The sequence below is a fragment of the Candoia aspera genome, chromosome 1, assembly GCF_035149785.1.
Source record: "Candoia aspera isolate rCanAsp1 chromosome 1, rCanAsp1.hap2, whole genome shotgun sequence".
Classification (NCBI taxonomy): Eukaryota; Metazoa; Chordata; class Lepidosauria; order Squamata; family Boidae; genus Candoia; species Candoia aspera.
Window position 1 is genome coordinate 37,999,574 of NC_086153.1, and position 27,728 is coordinate 38,027,301.

Here is a 27,728-nt window from a genome sequence, read left to right on the forward strand (position 1 = left end):
CGATGAAGCTTTTCGGTCGAAGTCAGTCGCGGATCCCTCCAACTCAGGCATCGCCGCCGCTGCCGCCGCCTGCCGCGTTGCCGTCGGGGAGGCCGGCCGTGGCCGCGCCTAAAACAGCCATGGGAGACTCGGTGCAGGAGGAGGTAGCCCCCGTCAGACTGGCTGTTATGGGGTGGTCGCGCGGGGGGAGCATCTTCGAGGGGCTGCAGCTTCCGCCTTGCTCTGGTGTTCGACTCTAGGCCGAAGGTTCTTGTCAGCCCTTCCTCCCCACGGCTGTGCTGTTTCTCGCGGTCGCGCTCCCCCTGCTCTGCCTGTAAATGCGCTCCTGCCTTGCGAAATAGTGTCCTCCACCGTGGAGCGTCCTTCTTGCATGGAGTCCCAGGCGGAAGGCTGTAGAGGACAGTTATTTCGGCATCCCCAGGCGCCCTTGAAGAGGATTCGCACCTTGTTGCCTTTACTTGGGACGGAGTTGCCGGCCGTCCTCCGCTTCAGTGGTCAGGCGAGCCAAAGTGGCTTTCGCTCGACGGTGGTGCCGCCAGAAGTTTGTCCCTACGAATGAATAAACCGGCTGGGGGTGGAGGGGAGACGCGTCTGTGTTGAATTGGGGGGCTCTATTGTCGCTCTATATTTCTGTGCTACTTTACTAGAGTTCAACAAGCTAGCGAGACCCTTTTGACGCATTCCTTGGCCCGGGTTGGTTCCAGTAGAGACGCTGCCGGAGCCTGTGGGTGGGTGGGGCGACTCCTGTAAAAGGAGCGCTGAAAACAAGGGTGTTTGCCAAGCAGCCTTCTCTTATTTTGCCCCACCCGGATTGTCCGGCTATGAGCCTCATCTTCCCCAGCCAGTTTGGGGATGATGGGAGTTGTAGTTTGACATGGGTAGAGGAAGCCAGGAGGAGGCTAACGTGGCCCTGGCTTTTGTGCCTCTTCTGTCGGTTGCCTCTTCTAATGCATTGCAGTAGACCCTGCCACATTGTAGGTTTCCAGGGGTGTGTACTGCATGCAGTGCAAGGGAGGCCCTGGTCTCCTCCTTTGCCCTCTTAAGTAAAGTGGGATTGGGTCATCTTCTCTGATGAAAAGTGCCCACAGTCTTTTATGTATTTTGGCTGGTTGAAATGAGATGCTGGCTTTTTCCTCCCTTGTAAGTGAACATAACTACTATTGGTTTTACTTTTTTAGTTAAAAATATTTTAAGTAAGTCTCTTTCTTGGTAGCCATGAAACAGCTGGTGGCACCCCTGTTTTATAGGGTCTTTTTGTCATTAGATTTCGGCTGCTGTTGATCTATGAGACTTTCATAATTTCTAACAACTATCTGTACTCATTGAGAGGGTTGGCAATTTGGAGGACCCTAGATGGAAGAGGCTGGTTGTTGCAAATGTCCTGATTGAAAGAGGAAGCTGCTGCGAAGGCCAACAATGCTTTCTCCATCATAGGAATGCTGCCTTCTTGTAATAAACTGGATTTTGTCAAAAGTTTCTTCCACAGCTTGATTTGTTCGCGTCACAGAAAAAATAACTTCCTTTTCCAGAGTCCATTTTTTAAAAAGTGTGTGGTCTTTTCCAAGACAAAAACTTGCAAACCTGACGCATTTGACTAATTATAATCATAGGAGAGGACGGATCTTGGTCTGTACATGATCTTTGCTGATGAGACTGGTGGGACCATTTTGACCAAGGCATTTGCCTGAGCTTGTTGGATGTGAATGGGCTGCAGGTGGGATGCTATGATTCATACATTACTGTAAGCTTTATTCTCTATCTTACATTCTCAGGTAACTGAGATTTCTTTGTGATACCCCTTCAGGTACCTACAGAATGTTATATACCCTGAGGTTGCCTTATCTCAAAGCTAACCATACACAATTCTTCTATCTCTCCTTTTAGGACTTGGTTTTTCAGTCCTTTGCACATCCTCATTGCCTTTCTCTGAACCTTGTATTTTAAAGTAAATTTTAAAGTGTGGGATTCAGATGCAATACTCAAAGTGGGGTTTAACCAAATCATATAAAATGAACTTGTTAGTTTCAGTGTTATCACACTGTCTGTGATTTGGAAACTGCACTTCTCTTGATAGAGCCAAAACCCAGTCGCATTTGGCTTTTTCCCCCCAACACATCACATTGTTGTGAAGGCCATTTGAAGCTCCATGGACAGACCTGGGCACATACAACATTTTTCAAGACTGTTTAACCAGTTGTAACTAGTTAGGTATAACTTATGATAGGGAAGTATAATAGGGACATTTTTATTTATTTTTCTTTGTGGGGAGGGGTGCCTTTGAGTCAGTGTTGACTCCTGATGATTGCCTGGACAAGTTCCTGCAGTTTTCTTGGCAAGGTTTTTCAGAAGTGGTTTACCATTGCCTTCTTCCTAGGGTTGAGAGAGTGACTGGCCCAAGGTCACCCAGTTGGCTTTGTGCCTAAGGTGGGACTAGAACTCACGGTCTCCTGGTTTCTAGCCTGATGCATTAACCACTACACCAAACTGGCTCTAATAGGAACATAGAATGGAGAAATAAAACAGACTGTTGCTAGCTCGCCATGGTCTGGGTAGGCAGGGACAATTAGTTGGTAACAGAGCATGTGTTTTGGTCCTAGGTTGAGTCCTCAGTTCCAGTGAGAAAAAACACAGGGCAGCATTGTGACAGTTATTGTCTGAATCACTGGAAACTCACAAAGTAGGCAATATTAGTTTACATGGACAAATGGACTTGATAAGGTAGTTGCATGTAATAGGACCGCAACTGGGGGGGGGCAACTGGGGCATGTGCCCCAGGCGCCACGCTGGTGGGGTGCCAAAATGAGCACTGGGGGAGGGGTGCCAAAATGGGTGCAGAATCCATGTTTGCCCCGGGTGACACAGACCCTAGTTGCAGCCCTGGTAATAGATTGGTATTCTGTTTTTTTTCAGGTCAAATAGCTATTGTAAAGGGTGGGGAGCAAAGACCATGGTGTGTGGAAAGTGTTAAACATGACCCCTTGCATCCTATTCTAGTGAAAGTTGCCATCCAAGTACTAATGGGTGCATTTTTCTAAACCTGTAATGGTTCTACAGGAACAGATGAAATGGATTATATTCTGGCACCATCAATAAATGGATTATTGTAAAAAATAACTAACAAGATAACATGCATAGTAGACTATGGTACAATGTGAGCAGCAAAAATAAGGTTCCACAATAACGTCTGAAATCTGATCAGAGCATAAAGATACATGATGCAACAATTTCACAGAAGCTAAATGTATCTTAATCTGATCAAGAAATGAATAGAAGACATCTTATTAGCCCATTTATACATTTCCAGTTCCATCACTGAAGCAAAATGACTTCTAAATGTCATTTGTTCTTGACAGTGAGGCTGTAAATGAAAGAGACCAATAAGGCAGAAGTATGAGCAGATATTTGACTCCATCTTGCCTGGGGATGGTAGAAGTTGTAGCCCAACATCTCTGAGGAGATCTAAATTAGAAAAGCCTGGATTAAACCATTAAAATGATTCCCTCAACTCAGGCTCCATTCCTAGTGAATATGGAGTCATGTCCATGTAGTTTTTATGGCAGTAATACAGAATGGCTTGCTGTATCACTCCATTAATGGTAAATGTTGAGTTTAAGAAGGATCTTAGAAATAAGGAGAAATTATCTTTACCAAACAAAAATATGGTATGTTGGATTTGAAAAGAGGCTGTATCTACACTGAAGACAGTGTGTTGTACTATTTGGGGCAAATATGGAAGCCACCCCCCAAACAGTCAAGCAGAACTTTGCTCTTCCCTTGTTCAGGGAAATGAGATCCTGCAGCTAGCTCTCAGAATTAGGCCTCGTATAGCGATGCTGGCATCAACCGTGTTAAAGGCTCTGAGACCCATCGCTTGCCCTGCTGTGTGCATCTTTGAGAAGGAGATACTTAGCAGAGTTCCTGGGAGTATATGCTATGTTAGATTCATTAACCATTTTGGGGGCCAATTCCGTTTTACAGTCTATTTTCTCCAAGTCTAATAAATTAGTGTAACAACAACCCAAAAAATGGATTAATTTCTTCTAATTGATGGATTGACTAAGCAAAATATTAGAAAATGAAAGTATATTTTTCTTTGAAATACAACAGCAGAGCTTGAAAAAAAATGCTATATTTAAGGTCTGTTTTACTCAAATTTGGTTTCCATTTGTTTAACTATGTTAACAAAGTAATTGCTTCCATCTGTAGAAATGTCTTTTTGGATAGAAATATTGAATATTAATGTTTAAAACGTTTCAAATATCCTTATGATTGCAAGTACTTATGCATTCACCCAAATTGTGTTTCCTTTTCTTTCAAAGATTTGCTGTTGTATTTATTTATCAAATTTTTATCACCGCCCACCTCCCCCTTAAGGAGGGACTCTGGGCGGTTATGCTTCTGTTTGGTTTTGTTCCTTATTTTCAAAGTTTCATTGGTTTAGTCGTGTTTAAATCAGACATACAATTAGAGATTGCTTTGGAGATTAAAATATGGGCTATGTCAATAGTTCTGAATTTCAGAGGTATTCCAGGCACTTTGCCACTGGTGAAACATACCTTACATAGGCACATACACACACTATTCCATGTCAAGCGTGAGATAACAACACAGATTTGTGCTTGACTTAAAGTAGTCCTTAGGTTCTTGGGTAGCTTCAGGTGCACATCCACATCTGTGGGAATGATGCCTGAGCTGAAGGTCAGGACAAAAGTTGAGGGACAGCTCACTCTGATGAGTTGAACTGCAGGCCTTTCTCGTTTTACGTGAGAACAAAAATGGAGTAGAAAGAGCGGGTGGGAGTTTCATAGCTCAGCTCTAAAGGAAGGTTTTTTTTAAAGTCATTTCTGCAATAACGGATATCTTTGTAATCTAAATAAGCCTAATGTGGGACTCATTTGAATTCTTCCTCCTAGTTCTTGAGTTAGTTCTGGACATCTGAAATGGTGTTTTGTTGCAATAGCATTGGAGTCTTTTTCAGAGGCTGTAGCTATAGCAGCACTGGGGGTTGACCTTTATATTACTGCATGCTCATAGAAAGAGGCTGCGTCATTCTGCAGTGATTAGGGCTCATCACAGAAGTTTGAAGGGAATCCACCTGCTTCCATTAAGGGTGGCAAGTAGCTAATGAGCATGATTAGTTAATGAACAAGGTACCTTTTTTCCTTAAGGTGTGCATGGCTTTGGTGAAAAGAATTAAGGTTTTTACACCAACAGGAGATGAGAACATTATCTGGGGCTCTACTTTCACACCCTTTCTTCACTGCCTTCAAGAGACAGCTCTTTCCTCAGAAACGAGTAAGTGAATCTGGAATGAGCTGGATGTTGCTGAATTCTAATTCCCAGCATTCTTCACATTGGATCATGCTGAGTGAAGCAGCAGAAAGTTAAAGTTCAGCCAAATTTGGAGGGTCACAGATTTTCCACTCTTTTCTGGGAGCTGCTGCTTCAAGGAGTTCCTGAGTATGACTGTGAGGCTGAGTTGAGGCAGCATCTGGACCAACCCCAGATTTCTGGTTTAAGGTCCCCCAGGTTGCTGGGTTAAACTAAAATCAGGTGGCTCTGGAATGGCAGCATTGTCCAATATATTTAAAATGTCTACATGTTGCATGGATAAAAGGTAAGTATAAAACAGAACTATACTTAGTTCCGTCCCCTACTTCATACTGTCATTCTAAATAGGATGACCTCTCTGAACAGTCAGAATTTTGTGCCAGGAACAGACTTTTTTCCCCCAAGACCACTACTTAAGTAATAAAAAAAAGTTAACCATTACATTTTAATAACTAACCATGCAGTTAAAGCAGTCCCTATCATTGTTGCCTTGCATAGTGCTTGCTGATATGTGGGCCTGTAAAACATCGATCACTAAATGTTTTGCTGCAAGCCCTCTGAACTAGAACAGCATGTCATTCTTAAATCTTTGGACTGATTTCCAAGGGACATCACAAGGCGCTTTAAACCCTGTGTATGTTTGTGCGGTAAACTTCGGAAGGAATGGCTAAAACTAGCCTATCATGCAGTCAGTCCTGTGAATGTTGATTTACAAGTCTGTTCTGTTGAATTTAATGAAGCTGACTACTGATGATGTGAGCAGAGGACTAATGTCACATATTCAGCAACAGATTTTTATTGAGAATAAACTCTGCCATCACTCGTACATAACCACCACATTAATGTTATGAATAAATGCTGCCATCACTGACCAACATCAATAGCTACAGCAAGGCTGGGGCTGTATGATACTATGCTGTAATCTTATTGCCTTAAAGTAATAAAAGAATGAAATGCTACTGTAGGGCAGATGTGCAGAACCTATAGCTTTCCAGATATTGCTGAACTACAACTGCCATTCCGTAGAGTGGACAATGATGAGCAATACTGGAAGCTGTAGTTTAGCAAGATCTAGAGGAGAAAAAATGAATAGAAGATTGTTAAGAAACTAATATACCTACTGAGTGCATCAGTAAAAATTCAGCCATATTGAATATACCTTATTTTTTCATTTTATCAATAGGGCCTTCTCTTGGCAGCAGCATATGTCTATGATGCCCAATACAATAGGAACATCCCATTTGAGACTTCACCAAAGGCAATCAGGTAAAGCCAGGGTTATAATAATTCTAAAGTGCAGTGTAAAGAGATGTGTTAAGCATAAGCATTCCAAGACCTCACTCAATCATCATGCAAGGATTTTTTTATTTTTTTTCAAGTTATGTGACCAAAGGTTTGGCTCTCCAATAAACTGAATAAGCATAAGTCATATTGAATGAAATTAACTTTGTGGTGCGTTAATTGTCTCAAACCAGTGTCCCTTCACATTTTGCCCAAAATGTAGTTAAAAGTAGTTGATACTCTTTTAAAACAAAGTTGAAAGAACTAATAATTATTGTTTTGAAATTAATCATTGGCTTTTTTCTGAGTCTCTCTGTGTGTTTATATATAGTTTGATTAGATGAATGAGTTGATATTGACCTAACAGAATCTATCTGCATACTTGATATAGGGATGCTGATATAGGGAAAGCATTGTTCCTCACTGAGCAACTTGGCCTAATAAAAGAAATTCAGTATTGTACTTTCCGTTATGGAATAGTAATGTGAAGATCTAAGACTCTGAGATGTATAAGTCTTTGAGATATGGCCAGAAGTTAAATATGACCCATGTAGCATAGTTAGGTCACTGTTAAGGCCTAGATGCATCCCTCTTTGTGAGTCTAGAGCAGTGTTTCTCAACCTTAGCAATTTTAAGATGTGTGGACTTCAACTCCAGAATTCCCCAGCAAGCTGGGAGTTGAAGTCCATATATCTTAAAGTTGCAAAGGTTGAGACACACTGGTCTAGACGGATGGATAGCACTGTGGGCTGCCGCAGCTTTAGAATGATCTCCCCGGGAAGACTTGCTTAGGGCCTATTTTGTTGCATATTGCCAGATCAAGTTCTCAATAACTTGTTCCCTGTTTTAATGGAAGATTAGATCTGGTCAGTTTAAGCTACAGTAGGGAAGATATTAGTTGATAATTGGTTCTATTACCTTTAATTACTCACAGAGGGTTTGTGGTGGTCTTCAAGCTAAGGCAGGTGCCGTACTCTTCTGAAGATATTCTGTAATTTGCTGCAGTGCACAGAGTCAGATGAGACCTCCTCCATCCATACCTTTCCAGACCTTTAAATGTGCCATTTGATCCTGTTTTATCAGGCATTTTGGTGGTGTTGTATTCCTTTGCTTTCTGGGTATTGTAATAGTAAATAAGATTGGGGCCTTTTATTTTACTTGAAAACATTATGAAATCTGGGACAGAAATTACCTAATATTTCTTAAAGGTATCTGATATGCTATCTTGGCTTCCCTGGTAGTTTTTCTCCCAAATTTGGAAAGGACATACAGTATATGTTGTTTTTATTGGCCTGGAAATTACTTCAGAGTAATATCAAGGACCTGCTTTTATGTCATGTTGAGAGCAATGTCTCATATTTTGTTGAAGAATAAGTTCATAGTCTTTGCAACATCTACAATTATAGAATCATTTCTAATTGTTGTTTAGAACAGGCTAAGTCTTCTTGTTTGAACCCACTTGCCTTTTTTACCAATGTTCCAATCACTTCCACGAGTTTTCTTTACTCAGGCTTTATTATCTCTACAACCACTGGACCATGCAAGCAGGTACCTACTTCTTCATTTTTGTAGACCTGGCACTTGCACTATTTGAAGAGCCAGCTGTGTACCCACTTCCTTTCTTGGTAAGTATGTGACACAATATAACAGGCAACACTTGGAAGTTAGAAGCTGTAAAAGTGTGTGTAGAGATAGAGATAAACCACATTTACACACCATTCAAAAGAGACAATAAAAAATCTAGGAAGGAAACAAAAGGACTAGAACACATCCCCTCCAGCAGGCAACACCCAGATAAGCAGGGATCAACACCAGACCAACAATCAGGCAGAAAACAAGGAACCACCAAGGAAGAAACCTCACCCCCACCAACACTGGCAGGGCAAGCTACTATATATAAACAGGGAGCAAACCCCACACTCACCAGCACTGATGATGTTACCCAGTTGGGTAATGAAACATCTGCAATCAAATAACCAAGCTCAGAGAGCACCAAGAACTCCACAGAAGCATGTGTGCTAAAGCAATCTTAAGCATGATGATAAGCACTTTTTCCCCTTTGACTTGGATTTAGCATTTGTTCATTTCTGAAATTATCTATTCTTTTCAATAGATTACATCACTGATTGAAGTCTTATGCCTTTTTGTCTTCTTTGGAAGACTCATCCATTTTGCACACGTTACACCTCGTGATACTTTCTGGAAAGACACAAAGAACATCTGCATCATGATAACAGTCTTGGTGGGTTATAACTTATCCTTGCTTTCTACAAATAGTGGATTGCCTTAGTTATAGCTAAAGTCGTTTGAAATCAATCAAAACTAAGGTAGTATGTTGGGATTGGGCAGCCCAGAAATGCTATCAAACAAACAAATAATATGTTATTGACTTAAAATGGTCTGTTCCAAGCATTCCTTAAGTCTGGATCCAGTATAACTCGGTTGTCATTGAAAGATCTGTGGTATAGTATAATGGTACTGTGCTTGTATGCTGATAGTGCTGCTCTCAGTCTTGCATGGGTTAAGTCCCCTCTTGACCCATAGTTGTATTTGCTGTTAGAATAAAATGAGAGGAGAACATCTCTCCCAGGTGTGCTGATTTGAGCTCCTTGAAGGAAAATGGGGAATAAATGTAATGATAAATACAGTAATGAAGAATGGGTGAAGATTCATGCTCTTCTACAGTATTTTGCACCACTCCTGAGAAATGGTAGGCAGCCCATTTTGGTCTGAGATTTTGGAAAGTTAAAATAGGTGAGTGTATCATCCTTATTTGTACAATGACACATTATACAAATCATGCTATTGAATTCTGATTGCACAATCATAGCAGGGGATCTGTTGTGAGCCACCTAGAATTTGGTTTTAAGATGGGTGGCCATATAAATGTTTTAAATAAAGAAATAAAAATGGATCTAGGGCCTGTCTGTAAGAGCAGTTGGGTTGTCCACCACATCTTTGAATTGTACAGTTGGCATGCTGCCTATGCTAAAGGCATGCTGGAGTATGGAAATCTAGTATCATTTTTCCATATATTTGTGAATTGATCCACATCAGTTCCAGGCATTGCCTGTGGAGATGCCCTGATGAATACTAACTAGCTCTTGACATCACAAATTATGCAACTGATATTTAAGATCGTTGGACGGCAACCATAAAAGAGCTCTTTTGCTGTAGTTTTTGATGCCACGATTGTACACCAGTTCTTGTTTGCTCAAGTAGCCATGATTAGGCACATCCAAGGCATGTATAACTACATGCTTTGGGAAAAGAAAGAATTGCAATAGTTTGGCAAACATTGTACCTGCAAATGCTGCATTTCAAAAGAAGTTTCTGCTAATGGCAATGAAACCAACAAGGATAATTTCAGTGTTGGACTGAAGCTAGATCAGCCCCGATTGCATAATCTTAATTCAGAAGTGCTTATTGCTTTTCATTATCTGGAATTCAAATTGCTTTAAAACATCTAGGCTGGATTCTTGCGTGTGCAAAGAGGCTGCTTTGAACGCCTCAGGTGAACTTCTTGTGCCTTTTGTTGTACTATCCTCCGTATATCAGGGCCCGGTTATAAACTGAACAGCCTGTTGCCCTGGCACAGCAACGGTGAAAGGTTTTAAATAGAGAACCATTAGTGCACCCTGCTCATTCTGGATTCTAGGTTCTGTATATAAGCTCATTTACAGTACAGTCCTTACCTCACTCTATTTTCCCACATTCCTGAATCAGAAGACTTAAAGAGTGACAATCCAGCTTTGAGTCTGGATACTCAACCACTGAACTTGTCCCACGCTATACTCTCTTTGTGGATGCCAGTACACATCTCTGGTGTATAAGACCCAGATTTATAATTTTTTGAAGTCAAATTCTTGACTCTGGCATGCTTATATCTTGTGTGTGAAATCTAAATGGACAAGCATAATTTTATCTTCAGCTTATTGGAAAGAGACCCCTACCTGTCACTAAGAGTTTGTTTAAACATGATTGCTTAAATGTAAGTGGCTTTTTCCTCTTCCTTCCAAACTGTAGATGGCATTGATTGACCTAATTATCTATGGCACTCTTAGAGCCTTGAACATTCATGGGGTTCGGTGGTCCAGGCCAATGAGACCCATCTTCTTAATAAACTTTGCAGAGAGTCGTCAGGTAAGAAAGTAGGGTGGGTATTTCCATGCTTGGCCGTCTTAAATACGGTTAGGAGATAGATAACATTGCTGTTGTTGCAGTTATGTGTATGAGCTTTAGAGGATATTTTCATCTCTCTTTTTGAAATTGTTTTTCTTCCTCTCTCTCTCTTCTGTGCAAATAGGCAGGCTTAACCTGGCCTAACTTTGGGAAAGCTGAAGCATGAAGTAAGGTATTTTTGAGCCCCTGAAAGCCAGGGAACATGCTGGACTGGCCTGTGAGGGTATTGGGAATTCTGCGTATTGGGAATTCTGCATGTGGTGGTGGTAGCAGCTAATCTGAAGGTCTAGAGCAGTATTGAGGCGGAAGCTACAGAAAGTGCAGGTCCTGTTCCCGTATGCATCATTCTTGTGTTTCTTTTACTTAAAACGTAGATTGAAAAATTGTATTTTCCCCAGGAATGACAAATGGGGAAAAAATGCATATCAGCTGTACTTGACATATAATGGAACAGGAAGTATGACTTCTCTATGTTGCTTGTTCCTTCTGTATTTGGAACTGCTCTGAGCGTGAAGCTTAGTTGTGAAGTACCTGAAATGCGATGCTCAAAATGCCCATCTCCATGGCAACATCCTCCTCTCTGGCTTAATACAAAACTGAAGTCTGCCTTAAAAAGCTGCATCCATATTTTCAGTTGACATATGAGCAAGCTAGATTTCACCAACTACTCCTGCCTCCTGGTGTCTGTGCAAATGCCTATAGCAGAGAGGTCTGTGTGCTTATAACTGCTGAATGCATGAAGGCTCTCCTCTACAGACAGAAAATTGTCAGAGTGCAATTTTTGTAGAGAATTTGGGAACTGAAGAAGCTCAGTTGTTAGCTGTTACAGAACACTGAAATGGGTTCAAGGCTGGTTGTTGCTACTTTCAAAAAAGTTCTACTTATGTATGTATGTGTACAATCAGAACCAAATTAATTAAGCTGCTGGGTAATAACCATTACAGCTGCTTTGATTTCAAGGGTATAGACAAGACATGGATCCGGAACTTGCTATGTCCTCAGCTAGTAGGTATGGTGGAGATTTGGCTTGTCTTGAAGAGACTTCTATTTGTATAGATGGGAGATTCCTTTGCATGGCACAGAGTGATTGTGACCCACTAAACTAGTCTTGAAGGTTGATTGATTTTTGTTATACGGCTCTAGTGATCCCTCAGAAAAACATTTATATTATATTCCATTTCCTGGAATATAAAACCTCTCAACTGAGGTTCAGATGTCTGAAAATTCTCAACTTTGGAGATAAGGACTAGTTCCCAGATCATTCCCCCAGATTAAAATAAAGATATCTTGCAGCTGGATCTAACTCTATAGGCAAAGGTTATCCACAAGTAATAGTAGAACTCGAATGCTCTTTTTGGCAGATCCGGCGAGCATTTCGAAGCATCCGGAACACTCTGCCTGAGATCACCTATGTCTTTCTTCTGTTCATGTTCAGTGTTCTGATGTTTTCTCTCATGGCTCTGAAGCTGTTTGGAGACAGGTACGGGTGTTCAGGTTAGCATCACTGCAATTGCTTTGGGGCAGGGGTGGGTGGCAGGTATTCTCTTATGCTAAATAATAGCTCAAGCAGCTTGCCTTAATTTCTCCTGTGTGTTTGTGATCCCTCATTTTTTAAATGCATGACTGTTTTTGTTTGAAGGAATTTGAAGACCCTGGAAGGCTTGCCATATTTTACAAATTATCTTGAAGTTGTATTTGATATGTACGTGCTGGTGACCACAGCAAATAGCCCAGACATCATGTAGGTAATTCTCTTCTCTTCAGACCTGAAATGGTTGTTAATTTGTGGTAATATGCAGGAATTCATTGCTCTTCCCCTGCCATTTTTACAATGAAACAGTCTAAGATAACCAGCCCTAATCTGAATCCTTGACTCATATTGAAGGATGGGAAGATGAGATAAACATGTAATGAATGTGAAGATTATACAGGGCTAAGTTGCTTCTTCCAGGCTTCCTGCATTTCATTTGGAAATTAGCTAGATGAAATATTTTGGCTTGGAAGGGGTGGTCACTGAGAGGAGGAAGTAGTTACCTAGGCAACTTTTGGAACTGTACTGTAGATACATGAAACTGTTGGCCACAGACAACATTTCTCAGTTATATTTATCAACTACAAATGTGCAAAACCATGGATAATGATACAGTGGAAAAAGACATCCACCTGTATAGTACTATGCAAATGGTTGGGTTCAAATCATGGTTTAACTCTAGCTTAATCAGCCACAATTATCTGGGTTCATTTATCCCACTAAGCAGTGAACCACAATGGCTAGATTTACATGTCATGCTACGAAACTAAATCCCATTAAAAAGCCTGAGAGTAGGTGATTCTGTGATCCAATTCAAGTTATGCAAAAATGCCTTCAACATTCTCATCCATTACCAACCATCCGCTTGCCTCTCTGGAAATCACTTGGGCCTTCTCCTTAGTATATTTAATGCAAATTTTCTTTCTTCCTTATAGGATGCCGGCTTATGACTTCAGTTGGTGGTACAGTTTATTTTTCATAATCTATGTTATAATCAACACCTACATTTTCATGTCAGTCTTTTTAGCAGTTGTGTACAACAACTACAGGAAACACTTAAAGGTAAACTCTGCATGGGGGTAGTCCCTGCCCTTAAGCCTGTTTGCTGAGCTCATGCCCAGAACCTCCCCAGTTTATACCACTGAAATGTGGCATCAAAAGAGCAATATTTGGCAATGTGACTTGGGGAATGGGGCAGGGAAATGAGCCACAAAATAGGTGCATTAAACCTGTGATAGATTTAATGCCCCTAATTTTTAGCGTCTCAAAATTCCACAAAGAGCTGAAGATTTCCCCCTTGTCCCCTCCAGTGCAATTGCTGTATCACAACTATGGGCCTTGAAAGCCATTTTTGAAAGCATTATCACAACCACAAAAATGTTATCCACCCACCTTAGCTGTGGACTGTTTGAGTGTTGGTCTGTTTCAGAGTTTTTCTCTAATTAAAAAAAAAATGGTACTTTTGCAAATCTTTGGTGTTCCAAGTCTGCTGATTCTTCCCTCTTATGTGTGGGTGATGTTGTTTAGCAACTGGAGTCAACACTCACAACCTGTATGTCTGGAATAGAGGTAATTAGCTGCCTTCCATTTGGGACAGAAATAAAACTGTCTTTGTCACAGAGACTTTGGTAGAAGTGGGCATAGGGGATTCCCTATAGGATATTGTCCCTGAGTTTCAAGGCTGACTGCTGAGCTTCCCTATAAGTTTACGTTATAACTTTTCTTCTTTAACAGTTATTCATGTTTTCCAGAATGAGATCCGCAAGCTTGTTTATATGAAACGACACAAAATGATAGAAGCCTTCAACCTCCTGAAGGTCAAAGAAAGAGATGAATTTGTTGTCCGAGAGGATCAGTGGAAGAGTCTGGTAAAAATGGTGGCACCTCATATCAGTGCATCCCATCGAGAACTCCTTTTAAGTATATCTGATGAAGAACAAAAGGGCTATGTGGGTGAGTATCAGCTAAGGATGCTTTGAAGACATCGTTGCTTCAAATTCTGACGCAAGCTGGTCATATCTGCCCGTTGAGTCCAGGTGCCTCTAAATGTTATGGAGCAGGCAAAAAAGATATCAGCATTATTGTGCATACAGTACTTACCTCAAGATATGCTGTGTCTTTGGTCTTCAGGAGCAAACCCTACCTCAGTGAAATAAAAAAAGAAAAGAAGATCCAGTTGTAGACTGCTTTTAATATAAGTCTTCAATTTTACTTAAACAAACCCTATTTATTCCAGATATTTAAGGGGGGGAAAAAACTACCCTTATTTGGACTCAACCTTAATTATTACATGTTTATGATTTGATGGGAATAAATGAAGACAAGATGTGATCAAGTTGTGCCCTGAATTCTCTCTTGCACACTTGTGTCAGAAAGTGATTGAATGTATACATTCAATCTGATTTACCTATCCTGAGATCATCTTTCCCTTTTGAGTTGTTTCCAACAAAAGAAAAATGGATGATGAGCAGAGAATATGTTACACAGTAGACCAGTGAAAAGTTTGCCTTCCACTTGTAATACTTTCTGGCACTATGTTCTGGTTTAAAAAGTTGAAAGTAGAAATGGTCTGATACACATTTTTTAATGGAGCTCAGGATTACTCAAATCTGGGTGATTCATTCCATGCGCATTCTGCAAAACACATAGTTGAGCTATTGCAAATTATCATTGCCTCTCGTGCGCACAGTATGCATGCTCATCAGTGTCTGTGCCAAACTATGATAATGTCAAACTGATGACATCATGGCACAAATACCGCAATGGTGTACTGGTGCTGTGATGTGTGATGCAAATGTGTAAGTTGTGGGATTTGCATGATGATGTCATCACACATCTGTTGTCCTTTTTCCCTTGTTCTACCTGTGGAGGCATATCCTACTGTATATGGGCAAATGCAGATTGTTGCTATTCTTGGTCTCACACTGTGATAATTTTAATAGAAAGTTTTGATTAGGGCTGCTTCTAAATTAGATTATTTCACTGTTTTGTGTATGACAGATAAAAAATCCTTTGTACGTCTGGCTGATCTTTTGAATATAGAGGTGATCACATTGAAGGCCCACATCCATCCCTTAGACATCTGGTTTCCCCAGGTGTATAACTCTGCTCCCAGCCTGTTTTTACGCAGTATGATCCAGCACAGGTATGTCTATATGACTTGCCTTAGGAAATGACTTGTAATGGTCCCGGTATAATATTTCTACTTGTCCATATGGCTCTTCTGGGTGGCACATAATCTAGCAGCTGCTTTAAGATTCAAAATGTATTTTATGGAATATAAACTTTTGGTAGGCAATATAGCAAGTCAATCTCTGCTTCATTTTCCTGCAGAGCATTCATTTGGATATATGATATTATCATACTAATTAATGCAGTCTTCATTGCACTGGATGAGAAGAATCCATATATTTCCTATGCAGAGTGGGTGTTCCTGTGTTTGTATATAATTGAGATACTCCTGAAATTGTATGTCTTTGAACCCAGGACTTTTTTTGCAAGAAACCAATTCTGGAACTGGTAAGTGATCCTTAGCCTTGGTCTTTTTATGATGAGCAAACCAATTCCACCTTCTTTACATCCATTCACTGGAAAACATTTCACATGACACCTCACTCATTAGAATGAATTGTTTTGTTGATGTTATTCTGAGATGTGTTGACTTTATAAGAATTTTCTTGGGCATATGTTATATTGGTCAGAGTCAGTTTTGATGCCCATAAAGATTCATCCTTCAAAAGCTTTTTATTTGGCATGACAATTGAAATGATGTTCAGGAGTAATGTTATAACTAAGATATATCTATCTGGAAACATTTAGATAATATTAAATTCTTCTTTGGGGGGAAAATAAATATCATTAAAATAAAAAAAAACTGGTGCTAAATGTGGGTCATGGGAAAAAACCCTAAATTCCATATTGAGGCCATCTGAACATCTTATGAAACAGTTGCAAGCTTTCGAGTTTCCAAGAATTCTTTCCTAATGAATAATTCTTGAAAATAGAAAATTTACAACTATTTCAAATGCTTTTTGAGGCTACCTAAAGATTATTGTCTCAAAATGAATTTACCGTGGAAAGGCATCTACATCAGTGAACCACATCATCTTTTTGGACTTGTATAATAACTGTTCAGGAATTTCCTTTGCAACACTATTCCCCTCCATCTTCATTTCAAGGAAACTACTGTAAAGCAACATTGAGAGCCAGTTTGGTGTAGTAGTTAAAGGTATCAGGCTAGAAATAAGGAGATCGTGCATTCTAGTCATGCCTTAGGTACAAAGCCAGCTGGGTGACCTTGGATCAGTCATTCTCGCCCTAGGAAGGAGGCAATGGCAAACTACTTCTGAAAAACCTTGCCAAGAAAACTGCAGGGACTAGTCTAGGCAATCAAGAGTCGACACTGACTTGAACACAGACACACACACAAGCAATGCCTGAGAGCCACCGTGGTGTAATGGTTAAAGGTACCAGGCTAGAAACAAGGAGACTATGCATTCTTGTTCTGCCTTAGGCACAAAGCTGGCTAAGGCAGGACAAGAATGCATGGTCTCCTTGCTTCTAATTTTGGGCCAGTCATTCTTCCTGAGCCCTAGGAAGAAGGCAATGGCAAACCATTTCTGAAAATGTTGCTAAGAAAACTTGAAGTCAAGACTGATTTGAAGACACCAAAAAAAAGTGCAATGTTTAAATGGAGGACTTAATACTGACAGCATGCCACTTGTTACTCAAACTCAATTTGGGCAAAATTATGCCCCTTCCCTGTTTCCTTTTAGAATCTATTTCTTTAAGTGACTGTATTGTCATTTAGGTTTAATACATATAAGGCAACCAGAGAACTCTTCTTCTCCATTCGTAACATCTAGAGAAAAAACTGCACTCCCTATGAAGTTTAAATATATTATTTAGTACAAGAATAATATTAATAACAATAAAATCCATCCTTTTCTGGGCTGCAGAATTCAAGATGACCATGAGATTAGACAACAGACACTGAAAAGTCTCTTTCCTGCCATCTAGTGATTGTCTGGATTGTTGGAGTTCAGATCTGGTATGCCTCCAGGAAGCAATGCCTCCAGATCAGAACTTCCAAAATTCCCCACTAGTATGAGATCTATAGTTCATTTCTAGTCTATTACCTTAATTATGTTTTGACTATCTACAATTCTATTGGTTGTAAACTAACATGACTGGCAGGTTCAAATTGGTTGAGCCTGGATTTAGGTAACGTATTTCTGTCTTTTTTTTTTTTTTAATAATTTACAAACTAAATTCAGTTCTCCAAAATCAGCCAAATGGCAATGTGTAGTAAACACACATTTGGGCATCCAAGCTACCATTATAGAAGTATGAACGTTCTACAAGTTACTATTTTTAAATATATATTTAGTTACCTAAATAGTAGGCTGGGATGTTGTCCAGGCCAGAATTACAGGTGGAACAAAGAGCTCAAATGTTTAATGAAGACACATCATTAGAACTGTTTTGAAGGATAATGATTTAGCTGCTTTACACTCAAGGTTTGGATTGTTCTAATAGAACCTGACATTTAAGAAATATTGGACATTTTGGTGTTACAGTAGAAAAACATTGAAGAGCCAGAATAAACTTTCTGAAAGAAAGAGGGAAGCTCTCCAATTCATACATTCTTACCCTTACATTGGATTCTTTTGGTATAACACAGTCTTTATCTTATTTTAGAAATGGTACTTAGGTTTAATAATATATATGTGGGTTTCAGATATGCTTCAGAAATGTCTCCTTTAGGCTGTCCTAGAAAACGTATGTTAAACATCTATTAAAAATCAACTCCTACTTTCTGCTTACTGATTGATGGAAGATCTGACTGGGCATTGAATGCTTGTCTCATACGAAAGACTTCAAAATATGGACACATTTTTTAAAAAATGGATCAGTACTTGGGAGGAGAAAGAGGAAGAATGGACTGTTTTGATAGGCCACCTTTCCATCTTACCTAGGTTTGATACTTCTATCATTATTGCTGCCTTGATTGCAACAGTATTGAACACTGCACTTAAATCAGGTATTGTACTTCTATATGACTTTTTATCTCTTGTGTGAAAAATGAGAGTAATGCACTTTCCCCATTTTTAGTAGAGATCTATTGAGATTTTTAGTCAAATAAGAGACAGATAAGAAAAACTGCAACTCCAGAACTGCAGATTTTGGGGGAAGCTCACATGAGTTACATTCAATCACAATACTGAACCAGGTCCTAGCGTTACAGGAACAAGTGTAGTTTCCACTGTCCGTACTTTAAATGCTGTTCTCTTTCTTCCTATTCAGGCCATTCCTGGAGCAAACATGAGGAAGGATTGGAAACTCCCTGTTTTGTTGCAAGTTCCTCATGTTTGCTCTAGTTTCATGTTTTGTCTGACCTTTAGTCTTAACTACCATTAACTATCATTAGCCTGTTTCACTAAATTAAACTTGAATTAATCAAGGGTAGGGACATGCTGTGTCTCATTCTTGTGACATTGAACTGTGATATAACTGTTGCATCTAAACTGAATTGAATCCAATTGCCCAGCTCCATAAACTAGTTTAACAGGGTTAGATAGTTTAACTTCCTTCTACCAGTCAATTTAAGCAGAGTATCCAGAAGTGAACTGCACTGACATTTAACTATGGCCTCAAGTTCAGGCATAGAAGTACAAGTAACATGTCAACATTAGTGATTCATTGAGGAAAATACATAAATTTCAATGGAGGATGAACTGCTGTTGATCTGTGTGAAGTAAATGGCAACAGCTAGTGGTGAGGGTAAGGGCACAGTTTTTTTTAATTTCTGTTTAAACTACTTGGCACATTTCTTTTTTCCTTAGTGACTGCATACAATAGCCAACAAATACTGGACATTGTGTTTATCCTACGAGTTCTTAGGCTCATAAGAATTATCGACAGCATCCAAAGGTAAAATGCTTTTCAGAAGAATACAACACTGTACATTTACAGATTGGAATAGGTAGGATGCAGTTGAGTCTGAATAATCTGATGCAGCCTTCTCCATCCTGATACTTTACAGATGTGTTGGACTGTGACTCCTAGCCATCAATAGGCATCATGGCTGAGGAAAAGGGAGTTGCAGTCCAATACAGCTCTATAATATGAGGTTGGAGAAGGATGATCTAGTAAGAGAGCCAGTTTGGTCTAGTGGTTAAGGCCTCAGGCTAGAAACCAGGAGACTGGGAGTTCTAGTCCTGCTTTAGGCATGAAAGTTGTCTGGGTGACTGAGCCAGTCACTCTCTTTCAGCCCAACTCACCTCACAGGGTTGTTGTTTTGGGGAAAATAGGAGGAGGAAGGAGTATTAGGTATGTTCCCCACCTTGAGTTATTCATAGAAGTAATAAAGGTGGGATTAAAAAAAATCTTTAAAAATGACTTGTTGATAGAACACAGTTGAATGATGAAAGGCAGCAGATGGCAGAACTTGTAGTAAAGGAATGAAAGCAACTATGTGGATAAGGTGATTGAAAAACTGATGCCCTCTACTGAGTGAAAGTTCCTCCTTTTTCACTGAATTCGTTAATAGTGGCTAAAAAAAAATCTTGCCCCTTCTTCCACGGTGTTTTTATGCAGTGTTTCCTTCCAGGTTCCGTGTCATTATGAATACACTAATAAACATTGTACCTACGATGCTAACCTTTGGTGCATTAGTTCTGGTAAGCAGTACATAATTTTGCCCTTTACCTTGCTTCTTCCATATAAATAAAGGCATTGTGGATTGACAAGGAGCCTTAGTTTAATGGCAGAGTTCACGCAATCCATGCAGAAGGTCCTAGATTCAATCCCCAACATTTCCCATTTAGAGAAGGATCTGCAGCAAAGGATGGGGACAGATCTTTTTCTTCCTGTATAGCACTCACCAAAGTACTTGATTAGACAAGGAAATATTCTCAATAATAGGCAACTTCTGTATATCTTTGTTGCTTGTTTGATTATATCATACGTTGTCAGATGAAGAACTGTGACAAGTGTTGGTTTATATCTGCTTGAGTCAACCATAGATCCATCTGCAGTATGACTCATTTTTAATAATACTGGCTTATAGCCTGTAAACTAAAGGTCAAGTTTTTAAAATTAAAATTAATTTAATTTAAATTGATTAGATTAGATTAAACCTAATGTCTCCTGCATGGCAGTGTACTCTGCCATGGAGCCATGACTCCTTTTGAGTATCCTCATGATTGTGTTTGCTTTACAGGAAATTGAGCTGAACAGCATTCTTTTTAGTGGTGGAGATGGGGAAGAAAAGATATTCCACTTTTGAGCTAAAGTTGAAATAGTATTTATACTTACCCAGGAGTGCTTGATCATGGAGCGACTGATTGCTGAGTAGATATGCATAGCATCAAGCTAGAAGAGTAGTTCCCCTTTTAAAGTACAGTCACTTATTTTAATTCCATTTTAACATGCCAGAAGAAAATGGTAGAGATTGTGAAGGCTCTTGTTTCATTATGGCTGAAAAGCATACTTCGTTTACCATGTATGTAAAAACTTTGTCTTAAAAAAATACGTCTGAGACCTATTGGTGGAATGGAAGAAGAGCTATATTAAACTGAGTTCAGTCATAACCACGGTTTGTTTTACAGTAGCTTGCTGAATAAAAACAATTGGTTGGGTTTGTAAAGCATACTAAGCCATAATCTAAGCCATGATTGACAAATCTTAATGACCAGGTCACACAACATGCTAAGCCAAACCCAAACTCACTGAATTGCGTTGAACAGTGTTGTGTGAAACCAGACTTAGTTTAATCCCCCTGTTAAGTGACATCTCTATGTCCCACCAAAACCTTCTCTGAAGGATTCCTAGATCTGGATACTTTTAGAACAGTGGAAGTACTGGAGCTGGAATCAGAGAGGGTGCACTCAGCATAAGACCACAGCCTTAACATACACACACACACAAGTTGAAGTTCCTGCAAGGAAATAAGAGATAGGATCCAATCATTCATATTCTAACACATCACTTTACATTTTTTGAAGAAACCTATCCATAGTAAGTGAAGTGAATGACATCTTCATTAGAAAACTAAATGTGGTTTTTTTGTTTGGAAGCCTGCCCACTTATCCAAGGAAAAGACAAAGGCAAGCAGAAATGCTGGGAGCATTCTGATGGGGAGGTTAGGAGGGGTGATTGGGGACATTCTAAAATATTGGTCTCTGTGACTCTTTGCCTATGACTTGCTCTCTCAAAATTCCAGATGTGTCCCCACCCCAAAAATGTTAGTGACAATGATAAAGAGCAATGATCAAATACCTTTCCTGCTCAGTACATTCTGCCTTTAATATCAACTTATAACTAGTATAAAATACAAACAACTAGGTATCCTCTTTTCTATTAGGTGGTGTATTACATATTTTCCATAATTGGGATGGAAATCTTCCATGGGAAAGTCCAATTCTTTGCCGGGAACACCACCTCACCACAAGCCATGTTCTGTGGAAATCCTGCTTTGAATGGAACTACATTTGCACGAGCCAAGTATTGCAGGAATAACTTCAATGACATTGTGTCCTCTTTTGTTGTCCTTATGGAATTAACTATTGTCAACCAGTGGCATGATATCCTTTATAGGCAGTTGCTGCAAAATACAGAGATAAAGATTCAGCTTTGAGAAGAAGCAACATTATCCTCAAGGCTTGAATTGCCAAGCATAGTAGGTACATTTGTGAAAGATGCTTCTAAAAGAAATACTTTGATGATTTCAAGAAATCAGTTTATACAGTCTTTACTCTCTGAGCTAGAATGTTTGGCAAAAAGGATATATCTGTATATGTAGGTGTGTGTGTGTCTTTTCTTTTGAGCATTTGCTGGTATTCTCAGCTTTCTGTTATAAGGCAGCTTTGAAGATAGTGGGCTCCAGCAAAAGCTTGTGATAAAGCTCAGAGGGCTGCTTTCACCGAAGGAGTTTGAAAGTTGTTGTTAGAGAACAAGATAATGAAAGGCATTCAGAATCATTGTTTGATCATCCCTTGTCCTGTGAGAATATGGTTTCTCTAGAATCAGGTTTTTGATCAAACAAAGCCTTGGTAGATTTATGTAACTATGAAATGTACGTAGTAGCTACTTTCCTTGTTGTCCTTAATATTATACTCCTTGCCAATGGATTTGCTCTTGTGACTGATGAGATTGCAAAGCTGTTTTTCATCATCTTTCACATTGTTGTGGTTATTATGATTATTAAGTAAGTCTACCTCTTTCTTCATAGTCATAACATTAGAAAGCTTGATCTGTGCATGCATATTTTTCAGAAATTTGAAATTGCATTTGTTTATGGAATTTATAGACCACCTGAATTTGGCAGAACTATGTTATTTACAGGGAGGCCACCTGCATTCTTCTAAAAACAGGCTATTTCCCTGGGGAGATTCTTGCCCATTTTCACAGTGTACCTTCAAGTATTGAAGCTCTGGGCCTATATTTATAGCTACTTAGAAGTAAATATGTAGTCTGGTTTACTGCAAGCAGAGGTAGGGAGTATGGTCATGAGAACATTAGTTAGTAAAATATTTGGAGAAAAGAAGCCAATGTGTTTGGGAGGTCTCAGAATCTTGATCTGGGTTTCTGCCTCCCAAAGTCAAATACAACCATAAGGAAATGTTTCATTGTTGTTATAGCCATGAATATATTTCCTTCCATATTAGGTCATGTACCTTTGATACAAAAAAATTCTTCCAAAACTCTGTTTGATTAGAGCAGTGTTTCTCAAGCTGGCTGGGGAATTCTGGGAGTTGAAGACCACACATCTTAAAGTTGCCAAGGTTGAGAAATACTGGATTAGAGGAATGGAGGAAACGATATCCTTTAATGATGCACCATTATGTTAGTATTCTGAAGAGTTATTCCTATCCATGTATTATTTGCCAGTTTTGTTGTTTGCCAAAAAAAGGACAAATCTATACGTAAATTTTACATTTTGACCCACTCACATTATTTTTTATTTTCCATATTTTGACTCTACATTCTTGTAAAGAATTTAGGAGTTATATGAAGTATAGAGGTTATAATACAGGCTTATAATACTTTATAAAAGAAAACCTGACTAAATGTAGTGAAATTTGCTTCTGAGTAGGTACAGATAAGGCTTTGCAACCCTTTTCTCCCATTCTCATCCACTTTGAGGGCTGCTCAGATTTCAGCAGGCCATGCTAATAGCAGATTATAGGAAGCTACTTTTTACCTGTCAGTATTTTTGCTCATCTAGTACTATGTTGTTGTTGTTGTTGTTATTTAAACTTGTATGCCACCCATCTTGCAATGACTCTGGGCATCTCAACCACTTTGACAGGCAATGCCTTTCAAGTTCTCTGGTAGAAAAGAACTGTCACTTGTGCTTGCTCCTTTTGAGTAAGGATGCTGGAGATTAAATCTGGCATTATCTTTATGCAGAATGTATGCTTTCCTATTGAGGAATGGTTCCTCATTTGCAAAAAAATAATCCCTGGAAAGTGTAATTACATGATGGCACAAACAATAGTACCAATCAGATAATGCTGTCTAAGATAGGAACTGTTTTATACCATTAGTCTGTGTACCTAACTGTTAACATAGTTTTTATTTAAGCTGAAAATTTAGCTCTGTTATTCAGAGAAAGCACCATCGCTTTCTGTTCAATTAATCTGCTTGTGAAGTAGTGCAGACATGTGGCCTGTTCTGGATAAAGGAGCTAGATATGGGGTTGTAATACTAATAGATTAAGATGAATAAGGGTGGGCTTGGCTATCAGGAAGTCTCTGTGGCAGCCTTCATCAACCTAGTTCCTCCATATGTTCTGGAGCCTGTGGCCATGTAAGCCAGAAATTCTGGAGAATGAAGTCTTCACATACCTGAAAACAGTAGGTTGGAGAATCCTGTCTTTTTGTCCAATGATCGTTCATTTCCATGTTAATTGCCTCATAAAGAAATTATATCAAAACGGAGATACTGACTCATGACATCTGAAATGCAGTGTGCCATGTGACATGTTTGATTTCCAGCATCTTTGTAGCATTCATTTTGGAAGCTTTCTTTGTGGAGTATTCTCTTGGGAAGAGTGAAGTTGAAACTGCCATTGAGAAGAAGATCCAAGAACTTGGTATAGGCGTACAAGAGTAAGTAAATCAAAAATACTTTTCCCCCCATCATAGGTAGGTAGGTAGATACGTTGCCCAAAGCAGATGATTCATGAAATAGCCTTGGTAGAATTTTTGCAATCAGTAAATGTTTACTATGGGCCCAGCCACTTCTCCCATCTCATTATCTAAAATGTTCTGTTATGATCTATAGTACTTAAAACAGTATTGTTTTTTTATTGCTATGGTTGCTGTTTCATAAGAGGAACTTGTTAGTTTGAACTAAGACTTTCCTAATCTAGTATTCTATTCCAACAGTGGACAACTAGTTTCCTAAGAGATGTTCACTAGCTAGACATCAGTACAATAACAATAATATTACCCCACGCTAATATTACAAGACAAAGCATGCTGCAAAATATAGGACTACCAGATCTTGGCTGCAAAAATTACAAATGGCCACTAGATGGCAACAGAAGACACAACAATCCTTGCGGTTTGCTGCCACTTAATGGTTTGAATTTTAGCAGCCAAGATCTGATACCCTTAGCAAAATGGCTGGTGGAGGCCATGGAGGCTAAATCATGTTAGGGAAGTCTCTGAGTTTGGGAAATCTCCTATCTATATGTGGCATGGAACTGGCTTTGGGCAGAGTAGCAGGGCCAGGTATGCTGCTTGCGTACTCCTGGATATAGTGCTTTCTGTGAAAATACAGATGTCAGTAGATAATCATAAGCCTTCTTTTTTAAAAACCAGCTTCGGGTAGTTTACAGCTAAGGCCTTACCTAGAAAAAGCAGTCTTCCAACAAATAAAACATCATGCTCTGGATTATTCTAGACTTGTCAATATTATCAGATCTACCTGGTGGCTTTTTTAGACTATCTGGGAACCTAAGATGGTACAGAATAAGGCAGCAAAATTCTTTGTAAGGTCATTGTGTTCAGTTCTTGTTAAACGGACCTTGGTTCATATATTATACAAAAGCATGGTTTGTTTGGCTACTGTTTTATGGAATAAACCTCAACTAGCTGTATTCATGACATGCTTGTAGCTATAAACTATGGTTTATTTTTAAAAAATAGCTGGGTTTATGTAGTGTACTTAATCAAACCCAAACAATATTATGGTTTAGCGCATTTTGTGAGCACAGCCTTATTTTATGCTATCTGTGTTAGCTGCTGAATACTTTAAATGGGCCTTGCATAAGACTTCAATAGAAGCCATGATGATGTCACAGGCATGACATAATCACACAAATTACATCATTTGTGATATATCAGCATGGCATATATAATATTCTCCCTCTCCCACTTGTTTGTCCTCTGTGTAGACACCCATGATCCATGGGTAGAGAGAACTTGGAAACAAAGAGACACTGTTGAAACGGTTGTTGTGTATGTGTATATGTGTGTTAAATAGATGAGTTTTGTTTTTAGAGATGACCTTTTTGATGGTAGATTGATAGACAACCTTGAAACCAGTGAAAATGACCTTGGAGGTGAAGAGGGAATGGCAGTGAAGAAGAAGCCTAAAGGATTGATGTTTAAAATTGCCTCCAGAAGTGAGTGCGCTGTTGGGAAACTTGGGTTTATTGTAGTGTTGATGGACATGGAGAAATAGTAATTATTGTTAGGAGTAAATCATCATGCTGTGATAGTGTAATATGTTATGGGCCTAAGGGGAAAAAACGTAAATCTATTTCCCTAGCTTGTCCTCCAGACATGTTGGAAAATTCCCATAATGCTTAGTTCGGCCAAGAGCCTTGCTTGTTGAGAATTTGGGGAATTTCTAAAGGAGAGTAAGCTGGAAAAAAGCTTATGTAAGTGATGTCAAATTTTCTCTGTATAGCTTCCCTATTTGCTTCTTTTTAAAATACAGGACAAGGTAGTATTTTTGTTATGTTGGCCTGCGACTCTCTCCCCCACCCCTTGCTTTATGGTAAAGAGACTTAAATAGTAAATTTTAATACAGCTGTGAACAACTTTGATTCTACCCATACTGTCTCCAAAAGAGCAATTTAGATTGATGCATTTTTGCGGCTATGGCCTTTTAATACTTTCTGCGCTCTTGTACTTCCTTTTTTTACCCTATGCCCCTTCCCCATATTTGATGTACTTCATTAATACTAAGTAAACAAACTTTAAAACTTAGGTTTAGCGTAAGTGAAATAGAGGTCACAATGTCTGCCCTCTTCCCAAAAGGAAGAAAACAGAAAGCCTGATCCAGCCAAAATGGTAGATATCCCCGATCCTCTCCAAAACTGTATGGTTAAATTCAAGGCTTCCAGAGTTGGGTACAAAGAACAGTCATAGGCTGTTCTAGTCCACAACTTACAGTAGCTGTTTGTAACATACACTTTTTGCACAGTCAACAAAATAATGTACTTCCCACTCATCTTCTGATGCTTAAATCTCTGTGTTATGTTAAGTGGAAATCAGTAGCTTAAGTTTTGATGTGCATCTATACCTGGAGGGGTTCAACTGATTGATTCATTTTTGGCCCCAGGATACAGGACTGTGGATGCCTTACTTCAACGCATGTTTGAGGCAGAGATAGCTCCAGAAGAAGAAGGTCCTTCACTTGACGAGATCTTAAATCTTTCCCCAGACGAGACCTACCCAGGGAACCCTGCTTTTGACTGTGCTGCATTACATGGAGAATGAATGGAAATAACTGGAATCTTTTTGACGCAAGTCTCCTTGTCTAATCATTCTCTAGCTCACTAGGCACCAGCTTTAGAGCTATCACCAGTTCTTCAGTTATTTAAAACTAAAAGATCATTGGCGCTCTATTCAAGTTCTTCTCTCCAGTGAATCAAGCATTCCAAGCTTCAATATGTACAGTGTAAAAGATGAAATGCAGTATTTTTATAAATGGAAAGCACATTGGGTATGAGTAGGGGATCAGATGCTACTTACTACTATTCTTCATCCACCTCCCCACAAAAGAACTTACAGTGCGGTGGGCCAACCATCTGTCTTTTGGCTTCGCTCATAAATGCTGTCTCTTCTCTGAAAGCTAGCACTTGACTTATAAAAGCACATCCATGTCTGAATTATTTTACCACAGTCAGTTAGATACTATTTTTATTTAAACTAAATATCCTAAATATCAAGCGCTCATTTGCATAGTTAAGGGGCTGACCCTGCCCCACCTGTCCCGCTCCTTCCATTGTCTGATGTAAAGTATTGTTTCCTACGTTCCATTCCTCCAGAAATGGAAATTAAGAATAGGGAAGACACTTGATCTGGTTTTTTTCCCCAAACAGATCAGTCTTGAATTTTCCACAACATTCTAATCGTTACAGTGTAATTCCTGACTCATA

General features: G+C 39.3%; 1 protein-coding gene across 1 annotated transcript; it reads left to right on the top strand.

The window, feature by feature from the left end:
- The first annotated feature begins 9 nt into the window (after positions 1 to 9).
- LOC134496391 (two pore calcium channel protein 1-like) lies at positions 10 to 27,472 on the top strand. The gene is made up of 19 exons (XM_063302126.1): positions 10 to 143; positions 6,515 to 6,597; positions 8,123 to 8,237; positions 8,726 to 8,854; positions 10,639 to 10,755; positions 12,156 to 12,274; positions 12,434 to 12,535; positions 13,261 to 13,387; positions 14,077 to 14,278; positions 15,326 to 15,470; positions 15,659 to 15,844; positions 18,304 to 18,368; positions 19,171 to 19,258; positions 19,938 to 20,007; positions 21,693 to 21,912; positions 22,445 to 22,535; positions 24,328 to 24,441; positions 25,840 to 25,964; positions 26,909 to 27,472. The coding sequence occupies exons 1-19, from the start codon at positions 120 to 122 to the stop codon at positions 27,064 to 27,066; spliced, it is 2,280 nt and encodes a 759-aa protein (XP_063158196.1). The 5' UTR covers positions 10 to 119; the 3' UTR covers positions 27,067 to 27,472.
- Positions 27,473 to 27,728: the final 256 nt, after the last annotated feature.

Coding starts and splice junctions, on each gene's coding strand:
- LOC134496391 (XM_063302126.1), top strand. CDS start 120: ATGGGAGACTCGGTGCAGGAGGAG. Junction 13,388..14,076: donor ACTACAGGAAACACTTAAAG/GTAAACTCTGCA, acceptor CATGTTTTCCAG/AATGAGATCCGCAAGCTTGT. Junction 15,845..18,303: donor AGAAACCAATTCTGGAACTG/GTAAGTGATCCT, acceptor CATCTTACCTAG/GTTTGATACTTCTATCATTA.